Here is a 24,514-nt window from a genome sequence, read left to right on the forward strand (position 1 = left end):
TATAACAAGCTAATGGGTAACCTCGAAAAAACACTGTCCACCTGCACAGATAATGTCCGTCTTTGAATCGTATGGGCTCCTGCAGATCCTGGTGTCGTCCATGGGGGTATAGTTAGAGATCCATAGGGCATGGCAGATGCAAAGAGATGGCCTCCAAACCAGTTATTTTTCAGGCAAGAGCCCCTTCCAAGCGTCCGGTGTGGAAGGTTTGTCTCCAAATAATATCCTGTGTGGCCATTGTTCACAAAGTGATAAACAGTAGCTCCTTTCCAATAATAAAAAATAAAATGCACCGATCGTAGTTTCAATACAGTTGAGAGAACGAGCGCAGTGTTGTTGTGATGCCACAGACAGCGTGTGGAGGGGGCGTGTCGGAAAGGGTCAGAGGTTCTTAAAGAGACAGGGGCCTATTTCAAGTCTTTCGCTACCGCCATTTTGAAAGAGCAATTTTATACAAGGCAGTTATTCTAATTTACTGCATTTACACACCAACAGAAGGTTTCGTCATCATTGTAGTGTGCCATAGACAGGTGCTATGTGGCTGAAAAAAGCATAATACCCCCTCTTTAAAAGTACTTCAGGCCAGTCCTACCGCTGCAGCAGGATTCTCTGGTCAACGAGAATCTTCGTAACACCTTCCCCAACTTTCGCCCAAAACACAGCCGTTTCTCCCCGTTTTTACCTCAAAACTTTTGCCAAATCCAAGATAATTTCATAAACAAACCTTTGACAATCTGCAGATCCTTTAAAGTTGGATTTTAAGGCTGAAATTCGTGGGTAAAATATGTTGCGAGTTGATCGAGCAAAAGCCGAAATGAAGCCAACGGGTTTTAACGGTTGAAAACAGGAAGTGGTCCTTTCAAAATAAGAGTTAGAAATGCCAAAACAAAGGTAAAATAACTTGTGAAATAAGATTATACATATAAATCATCATTAATTCGATTTAATTATATAAACACAGGTTAAATCCAGTACATGTATATTTTGAATCAGGTTTTGTGCCTAAGTTAAGAGAGAAACACGGGATTCACAGGAAGTGTGAGTGGTGCATTTTGCGGCTTTTGATGCACGTTACAGAAGCTAAAGTAGCCAGAAAATCCTGAGCTTCGTGTGCTCAGTTTCTTTCGCTGTGCGCCATCTACTGACAGGGAGGAGAATACAACATGTACAGTACAGCAATATATTCATTTACTTAAACGACTAATTAACCCCTTAACTCCCACCTGAACCGAGCACATTTTTTCCAGTTTGGCTTTAAAAATAGTGACAGAACTGAGAGGAAAACAATGATGAAAATGTGACAAAAAAGTGAGAAAAAATGATAAAAATGACAAAACATGACAAAAATTTGACAAACATTTGACATAGATTTGACAAAAAATGACACAAAAAAAGACCCAAAAAAATGACAAAAATGTGACAAAAGTAAAAAAAAAAAAAATGAAGAAAAAAAATTACAAAAATGACTTGAATACCAAAAGAAAATTATGGAAAAAAAATCTGATGACGTGAGGAAAAAGATACATTTAGATGAGTCTTGTAGATCTTAGCTTTCAAATGAGGCGTTACACTGGCCTACAGGATTTGGGTAAAGCTGAACTGGAGAAAATGCTCTCAGTTCAGGCGGGAGTTAAGAGGTTTATACCCAGGTGATATGTAAATTCGTTCCATTCATTCATTCATTCGGTATTCATATTTTTATTCACTCCAGACTCTGTGGTGACAAGTGGAAGCTTCCAATCTTTGTATGTGTGTTGGAACAATAATTCAAACCTCAATATTTTTGAGCATTTGTAAACGATGATTAACCATGATATGAGAAATGTGCTGCAAACATCTGAATTTCCATCGCTTTGTCGCTCAAAAAGATAATTTTCCTACAAAAGGGCAGAAGAAAGGATTTTTATTTTTTTTGCCCCATTCTACTTTTTTTTTTTTTTCTACATTTTTTCGCCCAATTTTCCCCCAATGTTTCACAGTTCTTCCCACTTATTTTCCCCAATTTTTTCCCATTTTTTCCACAACATTTTCACATTTGTTGACATTGGGGATGAACTTGATATTGTATTTGAATATCTCCCAAACAGCACTTTCAATATTGATCCAGCACACCAAAATAAAAGCACCATCCTATTCATTAGTTCAGCAGTTCACTAGTTCAACTTTCTTTCTGCCTCACTATTAACAGACAAAACACTTGTGTACATGTGTGTATTTAATTATATTCTTGTAATGTTGCAAGTACCTGCTGAACTAATCAATGAGATGAGCTGTGTGCTTCTATTTTGGCGTGCTGGATCGAAACAGGAAGTCATTGTTATGATTTGAAGTTATGCACAGAGTCAATAGGCTATATGCACAGTTTCCCCACGTGACGTCTTCCTGGACAGTCAGCCAGACGCTGGACTTCCTGTCGCTGATCGTTTACGTTCACAATTAGCAGGTTCCCACACAAATAAAGAGAAGCTCAGGATCTGGTTAAGGACGAGTTACTGATGGACAGTCACAGCAACGTATTACAAACATCATGTTCACTGTGAATCCTGCCCCAAAGGAAACGCCAGCTGTCGTAAGGAGGAGCTTTTATCTTAGAGCTAAAGGCTAGTGTTAAAAATGATAATATAACATGTAAACAAGTAAATATTATTTAAACTACTAACAGGACGATTCTTTTTTGCGCAGGCTCGTTCAAAACTTTGCGCTAGTTTTATTTTTTATTTTGTTAGCCACGTTAGCCTCAAGACAAAAACATCCACCGTAATGAACACGGAGTTTCCTCCAGTGAAGCCGTTATGTCTCATGTAATAATTTTGAGCCTGCTCCGTCACATCCGAACTTTTACTCGCTGTCCTTTACCAAATCTTAAGCTATCGCTTCATTTCTGTGGGACCTGCTAATTTTTAATGGGAAGAGATAAGGGACAGGAAGGACAGCGTCTGGCTGACTGTCCGGGCGGAAATCACGTGGGGTCACTGTGCATATAGCCCATTCTGTACCACACAAATGTTCTTTTTCTCCACAAATTGACAAAAAAAAACAAGTTTCTGAAATCTCTATTACAACATTTTAATCACGTATTTAAAGCTTCTTAAAACATCCCGTGAGCTCCTCCTGGCTCAGAACTCCATGATGTGCGTATAAGGCCCGTTCGTGTCCAGCTTGAGCACCTGTCTGTTTCCGTATGTGCCGTGTTCCACCTTCACATTCTCTTTTGCGCTGAGCTCGTTTTCACAGAGTCCCACGAACGCCTCGTACAGCCGCAGTCCGTCCTCCTTGTTGACGTTGTTGTGATACTGCATGGCTTTGCCTTTGGCTTTTCCTCCTAAAGTGGCCTGAGGAACGATGAGTAAACTCCCGGGAAGGTCCAAAACTGACACCATTTTACCCGACGAGGATTCAGACAGACGCAGGTTCAGCAGAGACGACACTGGAGGAAAGAGAGTCAAAGGTTTGTTTCAAAAAACAGCAACTTGCACATAAGCTGGTTGGGGAGATACTTTGAAATTGTACAGAATATTGAATACTTAAGATGTATTTAGAAGCATATTCCAGTAGTTTGTCCAGAGTACTGTATTCTGAATACTGAGAATACTTTCACGATTTACTTAATGCATAAAAGTGGTGTATGATTAAGAAGATGTTTATGCTACACTTGTTACTGAACTTAATTACTAATAATTAGAAATGCACAAAAACATTTAGCAAATGCCCTGGAGGACAGAGCTGAACCTTTCCTGGGCTGTTTCGATATTTTCTTTCTTATTAATGTTATGATTATGAAACTGAAGTTTAAAGATTGACTACTGTGATGGATTTCTTTGATTTTAAGACAGAACTGTAATCTAAATGCTCTCAAATGAAAGAGTAAGTAAACAGACAGGAAGGGACAAACGAGAAGATGGTGCAAGACTGTTGTGGAGAGGAAGGAGCTGCACAGGAGGAAGAGGAAGGGGGGGGTGGATGAGCTGACCAGTGCAGGACAGCACGCTCTGAATCAATGACAAACCCAGGAGGCGCTGCGCTGTTTCAGAGGACCAGAGGAGCACTGAAGGCAGCCAGCAGGTTTCTTCTGGGTGCTAGTGACATGCTGCTCAGGTCGGCCCACAGAGGATCAGGACTAACACCTGAACAGAATTTCATTGTACGGTTGGACAATGCCTACTGGAATTGGACACCAAGGACTGGACGGTCTGCTTTTTTGGGCCGTCTACTGAGGGAATTCCATCGGCCCTGGGTTTATAGCCTGTCCGTCCATGGGACTGGATCTCTCCTTCTGTGGTTCTCCCAAGGTTTCTCGTCTTTCCCCCAGGGTTTTTGAGTTTTTCCTCGCCGTGCTGGACAGTCTAAGGACAGGGGACACCCGCGCTGCCGACGCTTATTTGGACATTATGTTTTCCCGCCTGAACTTTACATTGTCATATTTACTCTGTTTTATTGCCTTAATATTCGGTGCAGCCCTGTGAGGCAACCCTTGTTGTGATATTGGGCTATACAAAACCATTGATTGATTGAAATAACGCAGTTACTTACTTACCTGAATACAGTTACCCAAAATGAGTTTGGTAATACGTATTTAAATACATGTGGTACCAAACACACTGGTCATGTGATAATGCAAGTTCATGCTCTTATGAAAAATGTACTTCATTTGTTCTGATATAGATAACAGTGAACTTTGTGCCAGCTTTTCTTTCATGTAGATAGCTCCATCAACCAGGTCAAAACATCTGCAGCAGCTGGAATAAAGGCTACTCTCTCTTATATATGTATAAAACATGTTCATTAGATTCACTGACCCATCTTTGGTAGGATATCATCTGTTGCTCCTTTGAAGAAACAAATGTAGATCACCATTCCCCTTTCGATCTGAAACACAAGATTGTGTTCATTGCTTTTAAACGGAATGAATGACAGCACAGATGGGGGTTCTGACCTGCACGTACTCCGCCTCAGAGCCCTCTTCAGCGGGTTTAACCATCAGCGAAGCCCCGAGGCACTGCTGCAGCACCGCGCGGGCCACCGGGGCATCTTTATCCGACATGATCCACTTCACCTACCACACGATTTTAACTGGGGTGATGACAGAAGCGTGTGAAAGAGCAGGCAGAGTTTACTTCCGCGTTACGTTCAAAACAATGCTACGTCACAAAAGTCAAGCTATACAATTTATTTTCATTTTTTATTTGTTATTGTGGATTTCTGGTGAATGAACAAAAACGTAGAGACAAAAGATGAACATTTATATTACATTTTAATGATACGTTACATTCACACGCATGCGCACTGTAGGTGGCTCGTGAGTCCAGTTAAACATGGCGCATTTCACGTACAGCAGATTGTCGCATTTTCTGAGATTGTCAGTGAATAAAGCTTCGGTTTTACGAGCGGGGAATGAAATACAACACGGCCCGGAGTGCTGTGCGCAGTCGATACGATGGCAAGTAAGAAATCCGGCAGAATCCTCTAGAAATCACATATTTACGGGTGTCAGCGGTTTGAGTTAGCGGCTAGCGTTAGCCGCAGTTAAACCGGAAGTGTGATGTCAGAGTAAAAGCATTTGGAATAATGTAAACAATGCGACTTTAGCCAATGTTAACCTCCAGATCTCTGTAAAAGAAGCGAAATATCGTCAGTATTAAAAGCTTAACTATATTTTATTTCCTTTACGTGTATTTTCGAGGAGGATATGTTCATTTTTGCGTTTTCGTCACACCATTTTGGCAGTTTTTCATCGCATTTGTCACATTTTTCGTCACTTTTGTCACGCTGTTTTTGTCACTTTTTCAGCACTTTTTTTGTCACTTTTTTGGCGCTTTTTGTCACATTTTTATCGCTTTTTTCATCTTTTTTTTTAACTTTTTCATCGCTTTTTTTGTCACTTTTTCATTGCTTTTTTTGTCACTTTTTCATTGCTTTTTTGTCACTTTTTCGTTGCTTTTTTGTCACTTTTTCATCACTTTTTTTGTCACTTTTTCATTGCTTTTTTTGTCACTTTTTTACGATTTTGTGAATTTTTTCATTGCTTTTTTTGTCACTTTTTCATTGCTTTTTTTGTCATTTTTTCGTTGCATTTTTTGTCACTTTTTCGTTGCTTTTTTTGTCATTTTTTCGTTGCTTTTTTTGTCACTTTTTCATTGCTTTTTTTGTCATTTTTTCGTTGCATTTTTTGTCATTTTTTCGTTGCTTTTTTTGTCACTTTTTCATTGCTTTTTTTGTCATTTTTTCGTTGCATTTTTTGTCACTTTTTCGTTGCTTTTTTGTCACTTTTTCATTGCTTTTTTTGTCATTTTTTCATCGCTTTTTTTTGTCATTTTTTCATTGCTTTTTTTGTCACTTTTTCATTGCTTTTTTGTCATTTTTTCATTGCTTTTTTTGTCACTTTTTCGTTGCTTTTTTTGTCACTTTTTCATTGCTTTTATTTGTCACTTTTTCATTGCTTTTTTGTCACTTTTTCATAGCTTTCATGGATTTTTTTTGTTGTTGTTTGTGACATTTTTGTTCAGTTTTCATCTCGTTTTTGGCGCTATTTTGAGTTTTTTTTTCCAAGAAGCTTTTAGATTTGGGTAAATCTACACTGGAGAAAATGTGCTCGGTTCAGGCGGTCCAATAACTTACTTATCAAGTCTACTCCTGTGTCTGACTTTTGTTCTGTTGTGAATTATTTTTAATGCTCTGTGCTCCGGACGTTACTTTCCTTTTTCTTATTTTTGTGTCAGTTTTGCCTTTTTTTTAATAAATCCCTGTCTTGTTGTGCGATATTAAAGCGCTCCGTGGACAGTAAGACTCTTCAGGAGCGGCAGAGGCAGCAGATGGCCCGAGGTCTCCCCAAACAGAAGCCCATCGCTGGGGTCAAGCAGATCATCGTGGTGGCGTCGGGGAAAGGAGGAGTCGGGAAGTCCACCACTGCAGGTAACACAGAGATCCTGCCTTTAATGTTACTATTTTATACATAATCATTTTATTTTTTCTCTCTTTCTGAAGTTAATCTGGCTCTCGGACTTTCTGCAAATGATCCGGTGAGTTCCCTCGTATCAAATGTCCCTTAATACGTTTTGTTTTGTACTTTTAAACTAGTGTTGAGTTACAAAGTTATCTAGTATTCTGAAGTTTTATCTTGACCGTGTATTTATTACATTTCAGTCAAAATCTGTCGGTTTGTTGGACGCTGACGTTTACGGCCCTTCCATTCCCAAACTGATGAATCTTAAGGGGAACCCAGACCTTAATGACAGTAAGGACTCAGCTATATACGTGTGTAATGATGTGTGCTTGTTTTAACCAAAGGCCTCAAAATCAAATACATTTTATTCCAGACAATCTGATGGTCCCTCTCATGAACTACGGAATTCCCTGGTGAGTTAGAAGAAAACGTGGCAGTAAAAATTCCCATTTATTGTAATTTTCCATCATAACTGGATACACATGGACTGTTTTATTTTGTGGCAGCATGTCGATGGGTTTCCTGGTGGACGACACGGCTCCGATCGTGTGGAGGGGCCTCATGGTGATGTCGGCCATCGAGAAGCTGCTCAGACAGGTACTTTCTGTTCGAAATCAGGAGGAATATAGTCGGACAAACTCTATTGATTTCCATTGTGCTCGCGACAATCAACAAACCCACACCACAGAACAATGGTGACGAAATGCGGAAATGTTTAGGACAATCATGTGTGAGAGAGAGGAATTCTGCGGGAATGTTGTGGTTGTTAACAGTGGAATACTTCTCTTCAATACAGGACTTTTGAGGGGTGTGTTATCAGCGGTGACATCATTCCGATACTGAGCTATTGCAGCTTTTATCTTTTTTATCACAAGTGCAAATTAGTAACACGTTGCTGAAATGCGGAAGAATCCTGTATCATTCAGAACACACTTCATAACTCCTCCTTTTTTTAGGTATCTATAATATAAAACGCAATCTATAATATAAAACGCAATTGCGAGTAAGGCGGGGCTTAAGCCCCCCCCCCCCACGTGACCGTCCCTCCGGCCGCGGGCATTGGCCACGGGTCAATATGGACCACGGTGCTGCTGTCCGAGGACAACCCGGCGTCACAACAACGCGAGTGCACGAGATCTGACTGCCGTGTGTGTGTGCGCATCCAAACAGGGCGATCTAATCGTCATTCACCGCGAAACTGCACCTGTAGACGCTCCGCGAAAATTAAACTACCACTTCCCGAGCGCATGGCCTGCACTGTTGCTGTTGTTGTTGTTGTTTTTTCTTCCTTTGCTGCTGTACAATTTGTTTCCTATTTTGCTTTCACGTATTGTGAGCCCAGAGGTACATTTTATTATAAAGCAGCTTTGAAAGCATTGCCAATTTTATTCTAAGATTATAAATACTGTCTAGTAACGATCATTAGGTTATTTCATTTCAAAACCAACTTGTTATTTCTTAGATTGCACTCGCACCGTGATAATCCAAACCCCGGGTCCTGAACCCCTAATATTTATCCTTAAATATTCCACTGTCTCTTGAATTCTATTTCCTGAGTATAGCGAACATATTGTCGTTGTAGTCGCTCATTCTGCAGGTGCTCTGGACACCGGACTCACTCCTTTCTGCAGCTGCAGGAGTATTGGCAATACACTACACAGTCATTACAGTGGTTCTGGGATTGCAGAGGCTCAGAGCTTTGTCTGGTCAAAGGGTCATGAGTAAAAATCATCAAATATAAGAAAGGAGTACGGGTGCATCAAACACTCCAATTGCAGTTTGTTTGCAATTATTTCTAGCATTCATTCTTTTATACATTTGTACTGGCCATAGTTTTTGGAATGGAATGTGCAGCGGGGGCTTCCAGTAAAATGGTTGGGAACCACTGGTCTACTTAGTGCGGGTCTACAGCTATACTGAGTGACGGGTTATAGCGACTAGGGTGGACATTTATTTGTAATAACTCAGAATCTCAGAATATCAAAGGCCGGGCCTCGCCAGTGAAATGCCGCTTGGTGGCGGTGGTGCGAGGTTTTACACCACCGCCACCAAGTGGCAAGCACATCTTCTACAGTTCAGTTTTACCCAAATCTAAAAGTTTACAGCCTATAGGCCAGAGTAACGCCTCATTTGAAAGCGAAGACCTACAAAACTGACCAACTTTGTTGTCTCATTGTCGCCGTGGTTAATCATGTTTTTTAAGTGGTTTGGCACTTTTTTGTTGCTAGTTTTTTTCCAGAAGCTTTTAGACTTGGGTGTAGCCGAACTGGAGAAAATGTGCTCGGTTAAGAGGTTAAATGTGTTTAATGGGTCGTCCATTGATTTGGCAGAAGATGGCGCTGTTTCTCTCTTTTGTCTAAGCATTAGACTAAGCATTCATGTGGGACAGTAAAGGCCTTAAAAGTCATTAAAAAGCATTGAATTTGGTTCCATTTGACATTACAGGGAAATGTCTTTGAAAATAATGACATGGCTTCCTTGTAACTCAATCTATTAATCAAAAATATGGTCCAAAATGCAATTTCTCCATCTGTGAGATCAATAAAGTATCATCTTATCTCTTATCTTATCAAAACAAAAACATATTGGTAGGTTTTCCATCATGTTTACATATTTTCCTCAAAGGTTGGCCAGCTGTGCATGATTTACTCACTAAACTAAATATCCCAGTTTCCTTTCATTCCTACACTCGGTCTTATTGATCTCCTCAAACAGGTGAAAGTGTTTGATGACATGGGTGTTTCTGCAGGTGGACTGGGGAGAGCTGGACTTCCTGGTCGTGGACATGCCTCCGGGAACAGGAGACGTGCAGCTGTCCATCTCTCAGAACGTCCCGGTCGCAGGTCAGTGTGAAGCAGGGAGCGACATTAGGAATCCATGGAGTTAACGTCGTGTCTTCTTCCTCTCAGGGGCGGTGATCGTGTCCACGCCTCAGGACATCGCGCTGCTGGACGCTCGGCGAGGGGCGGAGATGTTCAACAAAGTCCACGTCCCGGTGAGACTCATTCAGATTAAAGCTTTATCACTCAGAAAGTTTTGATTTTGAGGAGCATGTTTTGTTTTGCTCTGTCGTCTGCAGGTGCTGGGTTTGGTGCAGAACATGAGCGTGTTCCAGTGTCCCAACTGTCTCCATCAAACTCACATCTTCGGTTCGGACGGAGCCAAGAACCTGGCGCTGACTCTGGGCGTGACGTTCTTAGGTGAGAGAGGAGACGCCGGGCTTTGGGGCGGTTTTTGTTTCATGTGGATCGGTCCTGCCGTTACGGAGATATTCACCGTAAACCCGCTTTGACAGTTGCCATAGTTACCACAATGGGATTCTTGGCTTTTAACCTCGCCTGAGCTGAGCACATTGGCTTTACCCAAATCTAAAAGCAACAATAATGCAACAGGAAAGTGAGCAAAGAGCAACAGACGTGATGAAAACAAAATTGTGGGGAAATTGGGTGATGGAAAAGTGACGAAAATGTGACGAAAAAGTGATAAAAAGTGCTGAAAAAGTGACAAAATTGGGACAAAATTGGGACAAAAATGTGACGAAAAAGTGACAAAATTGTGGCAAAAAAGTGACAAAAATGTGGCGAAAAAGTGACGAAATTGTGACAAAAATGTGACGAAAAAGTGACAAAATTGTGACAAAAAAGTGACAAAAATGTGACGAAAAAGAGATGAAAAAGAGACAAATGTGGGAAAAATGTGGCAAAAAAGTGACAAAAAAGTGACAAAAATGTGGGAAAAAAGTGACAAAAATGTGGGGAAAAAGTGACAAAAATGTGGGGAAAAAGTGACAAAAATGTGGCAAAAATGTGGCAAAAATGTGACAAAATGTGGCAAAAAAGTGACAAAAATGTGGCAAAAAAGTGACAAAAATGTGGCAAAAAAGTGACAAAAATGTGGCAAAAAAGTGACAAAAATGTGACGAAAAAGTGACAAAAATGTGACGAAAAATGTGACGAAAAAGTGACAAAAATGTGACAAAAATGTGGCAAAAAAGTGACAAAAATGTGGCAAAAAAGTGACAAAAATGTGACGAAAGAGATGAAAAAGAGACAAATGTGGGAAAAATGTGGCAAAAAAGTGACAAAAAAGTGGCAAAAATGTGGCAAAAAAGTGACAAAAATGTGGCAAAAAAGTGACAAAAATGTGGCAAAAATGTGGCAAAAAAGTGACAAAAATGTGGCAAAAAAGTGACAAAAATGTGGCAAAAAAGTGACAAAAAAGTGACAAAAATGTGGCAAAAAAGTGACAAAAATGTGACGAAAAAGAGATGAAAAAGAGACAAATGTGGGAAAAATGTGGCAAAAAAGTGACAAAAAAGTGACAAAAATGTGGGGAAAAAGTGACAAAAATATGGGAAAAATGTGACAAAAATGTGGCAAAAATGTGACAAAATGTGGCAAAAAAGTGACAAAAATGTGGCAAAAAAGTGACAAAAATGTGGCAAAAATGTGGCAAAAATGTGACAAATGTGGCAAAAAAGTGACAAAAATCTGGCAAAAATGTGGCAAAAAAGTGACAAAAATGTGGCAAAAAAGTGACAAAAATGTGGCAAAAAAAAAAATGGACAAAAAAGACGAAAACGCAACAAAAAAAGTGACACCAATAACGCAAGGAATAAGTTCCATTAACATCAGTTTTGTAGGTCTTGGTTTGGGTTAAGCCGAACTCACTCAGTTAAGGCGGGGTCAGAGGTTAATCATAAGTGACGTGTCTTTATTTATAAATCCTGTGTTTGCAGGTGACGTTCCTCTGCATCTGAACATCAGAGAAACTTCAGACAGCGGGAGACCAGTCGTCGTCTCTGCTCCGGACAGCCCCGAGGTAAAACATTATTACAAATATCATTCTGAATCTACCCGTGTGCAGATAACTGTGAGTATTTGTGTTGTTTCAGGCCGAGGCGTACAGGAAAGTGGCGGCTGCCGTCGTCCAGAGACTAAAGGCCCTTCACACATGACGCTAAACCTGTAGATTTTTCATTTCAGTGTGAAACTCTCTGCTGCTGCATGAACGCACAAACCGACACGGCTTTCACGGTGTTATACTGAATAAATTATTGAGCAAAAAGTCTGTTTTGTGATACCAATAATGTGAATAATGTTAGATTTAAGTGTATGATTTAATCTCAACACACACCGTAACCGACCACATATTCTCCAGTCTTCCTGAAACAAAATAGCGACGAAAACAAGGATGAAAACACAAAAAACTGACAAAAATGTGATGAATAATGCAATGTAAAGTGTCTTTGAGTTTCCAGAAAAGTGCTGTATAGATCCATCCATCCATTTTCTTACGCTTTATCCGGGTCGGGGTCGCGGGGCAGCAGTCTCAGCAGAGTGCTGTATAGAATCAGTGTTAATTAATTACTAAAATATTCAGTCTCAATTTTAGTCAAAGTGTTATTTTTGACGACTAAAATTGGACTAAAACTAAATTAAAAGTTTCTCATGAGACTAAAACTATGACTAAAATGTCCAGATATTTTAGTCGACTAAAATAAGACTAAATAAAAATGAAGAAAGGAGAGACTAAAATCATCCAAACTTCTATTGAGCGTCTGAAAGAGCCTCAGATCATGTAAATTCACTGCCAAATGAACAGGTCTGAGCTTCATTCATGTGGAAGCAGCTCCATGAAGTCGAGGACCTTGATTAAATATGATTAGAATGAATATTATAAATATAAGTTGACTAAATTAGTCTTAAATTTAGTCGACTAAAACTAAATTACATTTTAGTCAAAAGACTAAAATTAAAATAAAATATGTTGTCAAAATTAACACGGTATAAAACCGATGCATTATTATTATTAAAAAAAACTCTGCAGGTCTTAGCTTTCAACTGAGGCATTACACTGGCCAAGCTCTCCAGTCGAGAAGCTATTAGATAAAGTCGAACTGGGGAAAATGTGCTCTGATAAAGTGGGGTTAAGATACTGGTCAAGTAAAATACTGCAGTCCTAAAATCTCCTGCAGAGGGCGCAGTGGCTCAATACATTCATGTCACATTCTCCCAGTGAAGTATATTTTTACTCTTCTGTTTGGTGAATATTGAAACAACAGCATCACCCACTCATTTGTCATGAACCTGGTGCCTCAGAGCTGTTCCGGGTGAGTGTGTGGATCCCAGCCAGTTAAAAAAAATAGTTTTACATGTTATTTACATACAGTAGCAAGAAGTACAGAGTTCAACGTCTGAGGAAACAGGAAACATGTGACGTCATAATCAAGTCCCTCATTCATACACCAGTGTGCGCAGACACTGGAGGCAACGTGGGTGAAGTGTCTTGCCTAAGGACACAATAACTGAGCACCCAAGGCCCCGGATTTATGCAGGGGCTCAGCAGGTTGAGGGGCCCCTGGGCTTACGGAGAAAAGGAGAGTTCCCTCTCTCTTTGCAGACTCCCTCACGTGTAAGTCTTAACCTCTTAACTCCCGCCTGAACCGAGAGCATTTTCTCCAGTTCAGCTTTACCCAAATCCTGTCGGCCAGTGTAACACCTCATTTGAAAGCTAAGATCTACAAAACTAATCTAAATGGATCTTTTTCCTTACGTCATCAGATTTTTTTCCATCTTTTTGGGGGGGGGGGGGGTATTCAACTCATTTTGAAGCTTTTTTGTCTTTTTAATCAATTTTGTGTCACTTTTTGTCACATTTTTGTCATTTTTTTTTGTCATTTTTTTGTTTTTTTTGGTCATATTTTAAAATATTTTTTTGTCATTTCTTCGTCACTTTTTTGTCACATTTTCATCATTGTTTTCGTCTCAGTTTTGTTGTTATTTTCACAGCTTTTTTCCAGAAGCTTTTGGATTGGGGTAAAGCCAAACTGGAGAAAATGTGCTCGGTTCAGGTGGGAGTTAAGGGGTTAATCAGACGCCTTTGTAGCTGTGACCAAACCAGGACTAAACCAGGACTAAACCAGGACTAAACCAGGTCTGCGCCATTTTCTTTGAGTTGACTATGGGAAAACACACGTACCTATTGGTTTGTTAAAATGCACAAAAATTCACCATTAAAATAAAAACATCTCTGTCCCCCCACCAGTCTGGCAGTAGCAAAGGTTCGTCCACGGGGGCCACGGAGCTCAAATTGGGGTCATTATGTTTATATTTTTAAACTACACTGTAAAAATCTGCCCTGTATTTTTTACGGTAAATAACTGGCAGCTGTGGTTGCCATTTTTTTTACTGTAAAAAATACAAGATCCTTGTTATTCAATTTACAGTTAAGCGCTGTCTCATTTCTTTTTATTACAGTTCACTGCTGTTAATTTAACACCTATTTCTTGTGCAATTTATGGTAAAAACTTTTAAAATACATAAAAGTCTGTATTGTCCTATATGTTTAAGAAGTTTGGCAAATTTTAAAAATATATTCATTTATCCTGTCATTGTCGAGAGAAATCAGACAGACACAGGGGCGGACTGGGACTGAAAAACAGCCCTGGACCCTTCCACAAAGACATATTTTAACCTCTTACCCCCCGCCTTAACATTAACGAGTGCATTTTCCCCAGGTCGACTTTTTATTTTTATTTATTTTTTTATTTTTATCATCAGCAAAAAGAACTGGAAAGGTGGTCGTAGAAACAGAAGAAAAATCATTAATAAAAATAATAAATAATAATGGTCCCAAAATTGAACTTTGTGGTACACCATACTCCACGGACTTCCTTTTAGATTCATATTTTTTTAATACTGGGCTTTACCCAAATCTAAAAGCTTCTCGACTGGAGAGCAACAATGTAGCGCCTCATTTGAAAGCTAAGACCTCTGTGCTCTTCCAGAATGGACATATGGCCAGTCCGCCCCTGGACAGACATACAGTATATGGAGGGCCTGAAAAAACTTTAGCCCCGGGGCCCATTTTACTTAAATCCGGCCCTGTGAGCACCTGCAGGAGCTGGGCGGAAACGACTAATCGATTATTGAATTGGTCGACAACTATGTTAGTAATCGATTCATCGTTTTCTAGTGCAGATAAATGGAGCAAAAATGACATAAATATGTAGTATTTTTTGATAAAAACCTACTTTGTTTTTATAGTTCGGGTCTGTAGTGTTTTGTACATTGTAAATTTCATAAATAGAGCCTCCAACAAACATTTCCCTTTAGTTTACTCCATCAACACATCCTCAAGCAGCGCCACTCAAGCATTATGTGATGATTATGATAAAATTATGATAAAACTCAACATTTTTTGCAATATAAGTTCATCGAAAATACAAAAACTATGGACTTAAAATATATAATAAGCTGTATAATTGACAGGAACTGCTCAAACATTTCCCATTTGGTCCAATTCTCTTCCCTCTGTTCGATCCAATAGTTGATCGTTGTTTGTGTCAATGTTTTGTTATATTTCTCAACTTTTTTCATACATTTAAATGCACAATAAACACAGAAACCCCGTCATTCTAAAGCTACAGCTCTTTCAGCCGCTTCATGAACATTTCTTTCTCCATTTTGCAGCTTTTTGTCCCTCTTTTTTCTCAGGCAGGACTCGTACGCAGAATAAGAATGAGTGAAACTGGGGGAAAACCTGCTGGAGTTGTAGTTTTCGCGTGTTTTACCTGAGGACAGAGTCACAGACGGCGGGGCGTGAATTATTTATCGCCACCTCAAGAGAAAAAAAGAAGTCACTCGCAATTTATTTATTTTTTTGTTCACTTCATTTTAAAATCTCTCGTCCAATTTTCGAGCCTGAAACTTTATCTTCCAGTTCGGTGTCGCTGTGGGTGTGAGCGGGGAGTCGAACCCGCGACCTCGGGAGGGAAAACCGCTCCGCCGCAGATGAAAGAGACGGGCCTCGGGCGGCAATTAGACCTGACTGTGTTTCCATGGAGACGCAGGTGGAAAAAAAAACCCGTCCATTAAATATTACTGAGAAATTACTCCTATACACAAGGTATAGACGGTCAAAGAGAGGATGCAGAGACGCCTTGTTTCTGCGGATATGTTTTATGACATAGTCCAAAGCAATGCAAGGAAAATTATACCATGAAAATAAACTACAAAATGAAAAAACTACAAGAAACCTTTTTTTTCACTCTTTTTAGGCGTTTTCTGGCGAACTACACAAATATTTATCACATACGAATAAAGTAAAGTCAGAATTAGGCCCATGTGGATGTGTTTTCGGCAATTGTAGCTAGTGTTAGCATGTAGCGTGAAGCTAACGTTAGTTTCCTGGTTAGCATTGTCCGTTTTTTTTATGTATTTATCGACTGTGGAACCACTTCGCTCTCCATGTGTCTGTATCTTTATTTAGAAGAAAAATACAGTTTATTACAGAGTTTAACCGCTTAACTCCCGCCTGAACCGAGAGCATTTTCTCCAGTTCAGCTTTATCCGAATCCTGTAGGCCAGTGTAACGCCTCATTTGAAAGCTAAGATCTACAAAACGCATCTAAATGGATGTTTTTCCTCACGTCATCAGATTTTTTTTCCATCATTTTTTGGGGGGGTTTCAACTCATTTTTGTAACTTTTTTGTAATTTTTTTGTCAAATAGTAAATTTTTCGTCACTTTTTGTCACGTGTTCATCATTTTCTCATCATTTTTTTGTCATTTTTTTTAAAATTTTTTGTCCTTTTTTTGTTATTTTTTTTTTTACATTTTTGCCACTTTTTCATAATTTTTTCTTACATTTTTTGTTAATTTTTCGCCATTTTTTGGTCCTTTTTTTGCAACTTTTTTTGTCATTTTTTGTCACATTTTTGTCAATTTTTGTCACATTTTTGCCACTTTTTCATAATTTTTTTGTCAATTTTTTTTCCGTTTTTTGACAATTTTTTGTCAATTTTTTGTCTAAGTTTTGTCACTTTTTTGTCACATCTTCATCATTGTTTTCTTCTCAGTTCTGTCGCTATTTTCTCACCTTTTTTCCAGAAGCTCTTGGATTGGGGTAAAGCCAAACTAGAGAAAATGTGCTCAGTTTAGGTGGAAGTTAAGTTGTATTTTCCTCCCCCTACATGTTCCAGCCATGTCCTAATGTGTAGAATGAGCCCAGACCTGTTCACCACAACTGCCTCTAAAATCCTGCACTGTCACTCAGAAAGTTGCATGCACGAGCTTAATATAGAAGCTGCAGTTACACGTATGACCTGAGGTGGCAGTAGTGAGTATACAATGACCAACTTGCATCTAGCTCCTTTAAAGAATGATAATGGAAATAATTTGTTTTCCCTCTGGCTGCCTCGAACATGACCATATATGGGCGATTCCAAAGCTGTTTCCATAGTAGCACAAACTTAGCTTAAACATTCCGTGCACGGTCTACTTCCTGTATTCTGATGGTGTTGCCGGGAGCAACGGTGAGGTCATCATTCCGTCATCACCCGACACCTTTGAGATTGAACACATCACAAACGTCAGTTCGAAACAGCCTTTCCAAACGGACACTGCTTTCACAGGAACACTCGCGTTTTACAAACCGTTCTCAGCTAAAGACATTCTTCGCTCGTTCTGCCTTGTTCAAAGTCGTTAACATGGAGGCAGGAAAATACTTCATCGCCCTCGTCACACGGGCGAAAGAGTGCAATCTCACCCTGCACTTAAAGGAGTCGTATGAGACGCCCACCGACCCCGATAACCTCTTCTCTCGTATTGAGGCCGGGGATTTCTGCGTAGAGGCACGAGGGACGAGCCTAACGGCTGCCCGGGAGGAGGCCTCTATCCAGATGTTGGAGAAATTGGAGAGTTTAGCTCCCATCTCCAACAAAAACACAGTCGACACAAGGCCCACAGAAACGGAAAGGTCTTCATCTGTCGACAAAAGCCCCACAGAACTGGAGAAGGGCACGGTTAACCCTAAGCCCCACGATCGTCCAGACTTCGGCTTAGGAAAGGACCCATCGATGCGTCTGTCCGAGCTACAAATGGTTCGTAAACAGCCGTACGCGACGTACCGCCAGATCCATGGGCAAATCAAAGGAGCAGAATTGCTTTTCACCATCGAGGCCTCCTTAGACAAGGTCAGCGCTGTCGGCACTGGCTCCACTAAGAAGGAAGCAAAGAGACGAGCGTCCACAGCTCTGCTCCAGAAGATGGGCTACCAGGTCCCAGAAACAGACCTTCTGGACTTGACTGCCCCACAAACCAGCTCCCCTCCTCTCCAGACGCTCAGAGAGGAGCCAACTCCAGTGGACAGGTCACTGCAGAAGCAAGATACAGCGAACCAGCCCCAAACAACCGCCCCACCAACATCCAAGAAGAACAAGACGCCGGTCCACATCGGGCCGGACTTTGGTTTAGGAAAAGATCCATGTTCTCGCCTGTCAGAGCTTCAAATGCTTCGCAGGGAGAAGTACGCTGTGTACCGCACGCTGGAGGAGAAAGCGTTGGAAAACAACAGTTATATGTTCACCATCGAGGCGTCACTGAACCAGTTCAGAGCGACGGGAAAAGGCTGCACAAAGAAAGAGGCGAAAAAGAGAGCTTCCACAGCTCTGCTCCTCACCATGGGCTTCACAGTCCCAGAGGAGGAACTTCTTAGTGAGAACGTTTCCCAAAAACATCAGGTCACATCTGAACCCCACTCCAGAGAAGAGCAGCGTTCAGAAGACACGTCACCTTCACAAGAGCGAGCAGAGAACCTCAACTGTTCAGAGGTGAACTCCCAAGACCTCCAGGATTCAGATGAGCACAGCGAGAGCCAGGCAGACGAAAAGCAGAGTCCACTACACGGTTCAGAGTCTCAGAGTGAGCAGACGCCTGAGGAGAGAGAAACATGCTCCTCTGAGAACAGACTGGATGACATTACGGCACCAGAGAAACCAACAGAGGTCAAAACGCCAGAGGGACCCAGAGACGATGTGGATGAGTCCGTCACAGAGGAACCACATGTCGCTCCACTGTCCACTGCAACATCAGACGACTCAGGCACTTCAGAAGACTCTCAGGCTGGAATCCTCGACCAGGGTCCCGAGGAGACCAGTCCCGGAGTAGCCCACACTTTGGGGGACAGTTTGAAGGACGCTGAATATCCTGACCAACGCCCAGTGCTCTGGTCAGACTCTGAGACCAGCCCAACCTCAGAGGAGCTCAGTTCAGCAGATTTCTCCTGTTACTTAAACAGTTCCAGATGCGCTGACTATCTCTGGTTAGACGGGATTTCAAAGCTCTTCCAAAGCCCAGAGGGGAGCCAAATATCTGAAAAACTAGAGATCTTGACCTCTTCAGAATCTCGCTGGTTAGACGGCCTGTCTAACATCTTCCAAAGCCCAGTGGAAGTCCCAGAAGGCGAGAGTGTGGAGAAAATACCAGAGACATCAGACAGCAGCTCTGATGTTCACCAAAGTCCGTCAGAGACCCAAAGTGTAGGGGAACAAGAGAATCTGGATGAAAACACCCAAACCGCAAAGGATGCCACGGTCCCAGAGAAAACACAACTTCCAGAAAACTCTACAGAACCAGAAGGTCAGGAGGAAGTCACAGAGACCACTGAAGCTGGAGAGATTCTCCCAGACCACTCAGTGGAGACAGACCCTGATTCTTCAGTAGACTCGGAAACTAGACTTGATGTCGGAAGTCTAGAGGAGATAAGTCAGGAAGATCTCTCATATCCAACAAACACCATCTCTGACGGCCACCAGATTCTGCAGGAGATCTTTAACATCGCATTAAACAGTCCACTGTGGGCTGAAGCTCGAGAAGATGTGAATGAAGATCTTGCCACAGAACACATAGAAACAGAGATCCCTGAACTGTCCCACAAAGATGATTCAGTGGACAACATCTCTGACATCTATGAAGACTCTTTGGAAAGTCCAGAGGAGCCTTCATGCTCTGAAGACATCTGCTCTGTGGACAATCAAAGCCCATCAGAGACATCACGTCCAGAAAAACAAGACGTTCAGGACGATGACACAAACTATAACAGCGCAGAGAGTCTTGTTGAGACTCAAAACGAGACCAGGCCCAAAGACACCATCACTGACGGCCACCAGATTCTTCAGGAGGTTTTAAATCTCGCATTGAACAGTCCACTGTGGGCTGAAAGTCTAGAAGATGTGGATGAAAACCTCACAACAGAGGAGCCAGGTGAAGATTCAGAGCTCAAAGAACTCTTACACACAGATGACTTCTTTGACATCTATGAAGACTCTTTTGAAAGTCCAGAGGAGCCTTCATGCCCTGATGACGTCTGCTCTGAAGGCCACCAAAGCCTGGATGAGAGCCAAGATCCCGCCCCAGAAAATCAAATTGAGTCCAAAATCCTACATGATCCCAGAGAAGATCTGTGTGACGAAGACTCCACAGAAGCTCCTGAGACCGTCTCCGACCGCACTTTGGAGAGATCCGTGATCTGGGTCATGGTGAAGAAACTTCTCAAGGATCGGCCGGCCCACCTGAGGTCCTACCATGACAAGCTGGTGGACCTGCTGGTGAAGGCCTCCCTGGACCACTTCAAAGTCCCTGAAGGAATCCACCTCAAACCGAAGAACGTTCAGAAGCTGGGCAAAGCCGCAGCCCGGGACCTGATCCACGAGTACGGAGGTTCCCTGGAGGTTCTGCTCGCTGCCGTGGGAACTAAGACCTTGGAGTTCCAGGAGGATGCTGTGAAACACCTCAACATCCGCCTCAACGCTTTCAAGAACCGGCCAAAGTCTGGACTGAAGCGATTCTTCTCCAAATGGGACAAGCCGTGTTATTAGACAGCGGCTCAGAACTTTATTTTATTTTATTTTATTTTATTTTATTTTATTTTATTTTATTTTATTTTATTTTATTTTATTTTATTTTATTTTATTTTATTTTATTTTATTTTATTTTATTTTATTTTATTTTATTGTCATGTCATGTCATGTCATGTCATGTCATGTCATGTCATGTCATGTCATGTCATGTCATGTCATGTCATGTCATGTCATGTCATGTCATGTCATGTCATGTCATGTCATGTCATTTATTTATTATCTATTTATTTTATTATTTTACTTTTCTTTATCTTTACGTATGGTTTGGTTTATTTAATGAATTAATTAATTTCATTTCATTTGGTTTGGTTCGTCTCTGCAGAGGTTTTCTTTATTATTAGTTTAGTGTAGTTTTTCTTAATTTAGTTCTAGTTTCTTTGGTTAAGTTTATTTTGGCAGATCCAGGGACCTTCTTCAAAGTTACTTTGGGGGAGACTTAACCCTGTGTTCTCTGAGTTTTAACACTTTATAATTAACCTTAACCTTATTTAGCCTTAATGACTGATGAGTTAACACTTAATTCATCGTGAACATTCACTCATTATTCATTAGTTAAGTGTGACTGACACTTCATTAATACTTAACAATATATTTGTAAAGTATGTGGAGAACTATTCCATTATTAGTTAGGCATTAGTGCATTAACTGTAGTGGTTTAGTTATTGTTAGCCATACTTCACTAATGACTTATGAGTGAATGTTCACGATGAATTAAGTGTTAATTTGTCTTTTATTAAGGCTGAAAAAGGTGTAGGTTTTATAAAGTGTCAGTTTTCTTTATTGTTATTTAGTTTGTTAGTTTAGTCTAGTGTAGTTCAGGTTTAAGTTTAGCGTCGTTTTTTTTTTCTTCTTAATTTAGTTCATGTTTCTTTGGTTATGTTTATTTTTGGCAGATCCAGGGACACTTTATAATTAACCTTAACCTTATTTAGCCTTAATGACTGATGAGTTAACACTTAATTCAGCGTGAACATTCACTCATTATTCATTAGTTAATTGTGACTGACACTTCATTAATACTTAACAATGTATTTGTAAAGTATGTGGAGAACTATTCCATTATTAGTTAGGCATTAGTGCATTAACTGTAGTGGTTTAGTTATTGTTAGTCACACTTCACTAATGACTTATGAGTGAATGTTCACAATGGATTAAGTGTTAATTTGTCTTTTATTGAGGCTGAAAAAGGTGTAGGTTTTATAAAGTGTTTCCGTCTTTATTATCATTTAGTTTCTTAGTTTATTTGGTTACATTTAAGTCTAGTGTAGTTTTTTTAATTTAGTTCCAGTTTCTTTGATTAAGTTAATCTCGGCAGAACAGGGACCTTACTTTATTACTTTATTTTAATTTACCTGATCATTCACAAAATAAACAATAAATAAATAAATAAATGAATGTCATTTGTGTTTTTCTTCTCTGAACTAATAATTTAAAACAGACTTTTCTCTGTGTTGTTGTTGCAGACACGTACGGGCGTCTCTCGCTCCTGAACTCCATGGGGCAGGAGATCTCTCGCTGTAAAGGTGCGTACACACCAAACGTGGGTCCACGCCCCATCTGCCTCTCGTTGGACGCCAAACAACGCCGCTTCACATACTTCACACTTGCGACAAACGCCAGTTTGCTGGCGCGTGAAGTTTTGCAAGCGTCATACATAGGAGGCGTGTCTGGCCACCGATTGTTGACTTAAAGTCCCGGGCCCTGTTCGATGACCTGCTGTCATACATTGGGACACAGGCGCTCCTGGCTCATGTTGCTGCTGGTGGTGCGTGGCCCCTTCTTGAAAGAAGGAGGAGGTGTCCCTCAAACTCTTCCACTTATTTTTGCACACCTCCGCTGAAAAAATCTATATAGGCTATTTTTTACAATGTGTTCACTAATATTACAGTTACTGTATGTTTCCAACATGCAATGCAAATGAAGTGGTAATTGATGGTTACACATGGTTACACAGGGCAGGTTAATTAAAATTGACGCACAAAAGTAGTAGTAGATATTACCTCACTCCAAGTTTCTGTCTATTCCTTTACCGCGATGATCAACTTGTCCTCCATGTTGCAGGTAACAGGTGACGCCTGAGCCCAGTCAGCATCCCTGATTGGTTAACAAGGCATAAATGAACGCACGTGTAGATTGGATTACTTGAGTGCATGAAGCAGTGGGCGCGGCCTCCCTGTTCGCTCGCCGCGCTGTTCTCCCTGGCTTTGACACACGTTTTTCCTCATCCGCTCGCGTTTGCGACAGCTTTGCTTGCATTTCGTAGCGCGTTGAAGCACATCTACATAGGGTTAACATGGAAGTTGGAGGCGTGGACGCTTTTGGTGTGTACGCACCTTAAGACGTCAGTGCGACGCGGACGGCCCAACCCTGTTTACAAGGAGACCTTCATGTTCCAGGTCCTGAATCCATCATCCATCCATCCACCCATCAATCCATCCATCCATCCATCAATCCATCAATCCATCCATCCATCCATCCATCCATCATCCATCCATCATCCATCCACCCATCAATCCATCCATCCACCCATCAATCCATCCATCCATCCATCTGTAGCAGCCGAGGCTTAACTTAAATCAAAAGTGTATCTACTTTAAGAATTACCAACAACGCCACCTTGGATTCTGGGCTCAAGGAACCACAATTATTTGTTTACAAGGTCACAGGTTCGAGAGGAGCGTGAAAATGGACAGACAGCAAAAGTTATTATACAAAATACTTTATTTTAGTTTTATAGAAAAAGCATTTTTTGTTAAATTTGTAAGTCGATTTTAAAAGCATTGAACACACACAACCGCATTCACACTCATTCGTATCCACATCCACTCAACAATTAATAAAATAAAACAAAATCCACTAATCCTATTGCAGTGTGGCGCTCAGGGCCAAGCTCCACAACTTGGAGACTAGGATAGGAACGAAGTCTTACAGCAGCCGTTGCGTATTAGGGCCACGCAGATGGCGATAGCCTTGTTACCTTGTTTGTGGAGGAGTAGCTCGTGAGACCAGCGGGGAGCGCACTCAGGTGCGGGAGCCCTCGCGCCCTGGTCAATTGAGTTCAGTTCAGTTCGTACGCAGCTTTAACTTTGTGCGCCGGGTGGGCGCTCACTTGGACCAAGCGACCAGCAACTCGAAGCGATCACGACCATATGGCAAAAGGAAGGGGAGGTAGGAACAGGATCCTATGAAAATATGACTTGTTTTAGAAGGAGAAGCACGCATACATTTGTTTCCTGGAAGCACTGTGAAAACATACCGTCAATTGAAGCACTCCGCACACGATTCGCCCGGTCCTCTCTCAATACGACCGCGTGGCACCGCATACGCACGGCGAGGAAAAGCCCCAACGCCACAGCCCACGGGGACGGCAGGTAGAGCACGCGCACGGCAGAGGCGTGAGCTCGAGAAACGCCAACATGCTACAAACAGCACGGTTTTAGGACAGATCGAACTAGATTTAATGAATGAAAACCACACGAAAACTTACCAAAGACGCATACGGCGAAAGCGTAGTTCAGTTGCGCGGCCTTACGCCTTGTACAACTGAATCGTGTGTTTGGCACGAGACGCCGGCCAAACGCAGCAGCTCCGTCCCCAGGCTAAGCTATGCGACGTCAGAGGCGAAAGGGAGGGCTGAAGGTGCGTTGCGCCCCTAATATAGCATCGGGTGTAGCGGTGATTGGTTTGCCAGCGGAAGTGCGTACTACCACATTCCACCCCTTCTCCCTGGATCGTCGCCCCGACGATCGACCTTACCAAACGACTAATGCGGGCTCCTTGCTCGAACAAAAGACACTGCACTAGACATAGGATGGGCAGATCGCGGCAAATTATGTGGGTTTGGATGGCGACCGGCCGTGGGACGTGTGGAC

The 24,514-nt window shown here is 41.4% G+C and overlaps 2 protein-coding genes across 3 annotated transcripts; one reads left to right on the top strand and one right to left on the bottom strand.

The window, feature by feature from the left end:
• Positions 1-2,990: 2,990 nt before the first annotated feature.
• Positions 2,991-5,113, bottom strand: LOC306975453 (D-aminoacyl-tRNA deacylase 2-like). Its single transcript, XM_079572986.1, has 3 exons — positions 4,934-5,113; positions 4,797-4,866; positions 2,991-3,427 (listed from the first exon to the last, which is right to left on the bottom strand). Exons 1-3 carry the CDS (start codon positions 5,039-5,041, stop codon positions 3,117-3,119), a joined length of 489 nt encoding a protein of 162 aa, XP_079429112.1. The 5' UTR covers positions 5,042-5,113; the 3' UTR covers positions 2,991-3,116.
• Positions 5,114-5,294: 181 nt separating this feature from the next.
• On the top strand, positions 5,295-11,997 carry nubpl (nucleotide binding protein-like). 2 transcript variants are annotated; one of them, XM_079574071.1, is made up of 11 exons: positions 5,295-5,441; positions 6,765-6,909; positions 6,982-7,016; positions 7,141-7,231; positions 7,314-7,353; positions 7,447-7,537; positions 9,690-9,783; positions 9,850-9,935; positions 10,020-10,140; positions 11,679-11,761; positions 11,835-11,997. In XM_079574071.1, exons 1-11 carry the CDS (start codon positions 5,313-5,315, stop codon positions 11,895-11,897), a joined length of 978 nt encoding a protein of 325 aa, XP_079430197.1. In that variant the 5' UTR covers positions 5,295-5,312; the 3' UTR covers positions 11,898-11,997. The 2 variants fall into 2 exon arrangements, with proteins under 2 accessions (XP_079430197.1, XP_079430198.1); XM_079574072.1 differs by having other exon boundaries at positions 5,305-5,437.
• The last annotated feature ends 12,517 nt before the right edge of the window (positions 11,998-24,514 follow it).

This window comes from Gobius niger, assembly GCF_951799975.1.
Source record: "Gobius niger genome assembly, chromosome: 16".
NCBI lineage: Eukaryota > Metazoa > Chordata > Actinopteri > Gobiiformes > Gobiidae > Gobius > Gobius niger.

Bases quoted from the DNA above. Each gene is read 5' to 3' on its own strand.
- LOC306975453 (XM_079572986.1), bottom strand. From the start codon at position 5,041: ATGTCGGATAAAGATGCCCCGGTGGCCCGCGCGGTGCTGCAGCAGTGC. The intron at 4,867-4,933 runs GTCAGAACCCCC...CTTGTGTTTCAG, and splicing joins CTGAGGCGGAGTACGTGCAG to ATCGAAAGGGGAATGGTGAT. The intron at 3,428-4,796 runs GTCAGTGAATCT...TCTTTCCTCCAG, and splicing joins TGATATCCTACCAAAGATGG to TGTCGTCTCTGCTGAACCTG.
- nubpl (XM_079574071.1), top strand. From the start codon at position 5,313: ATGGCGCATTTCACGTACAGCAGATTGTCGCATTTTCTGAGATTGTCA. The intron at 6,910-6,981 runs GTAACACAGAGA...CTCTTTCTGAAG, and splicing joins CGGGAAGTCCACCACTGCAG to TTAATCTGGCTCTCGGACTT. The intron at 7,538-9,689 runs GTACTTTCTGTT...GTGTTTCTGCAG, and splicing joins TCGAGAAGCTGCTCAGACAG to GTGGACTGGGGAGAGCTGGA.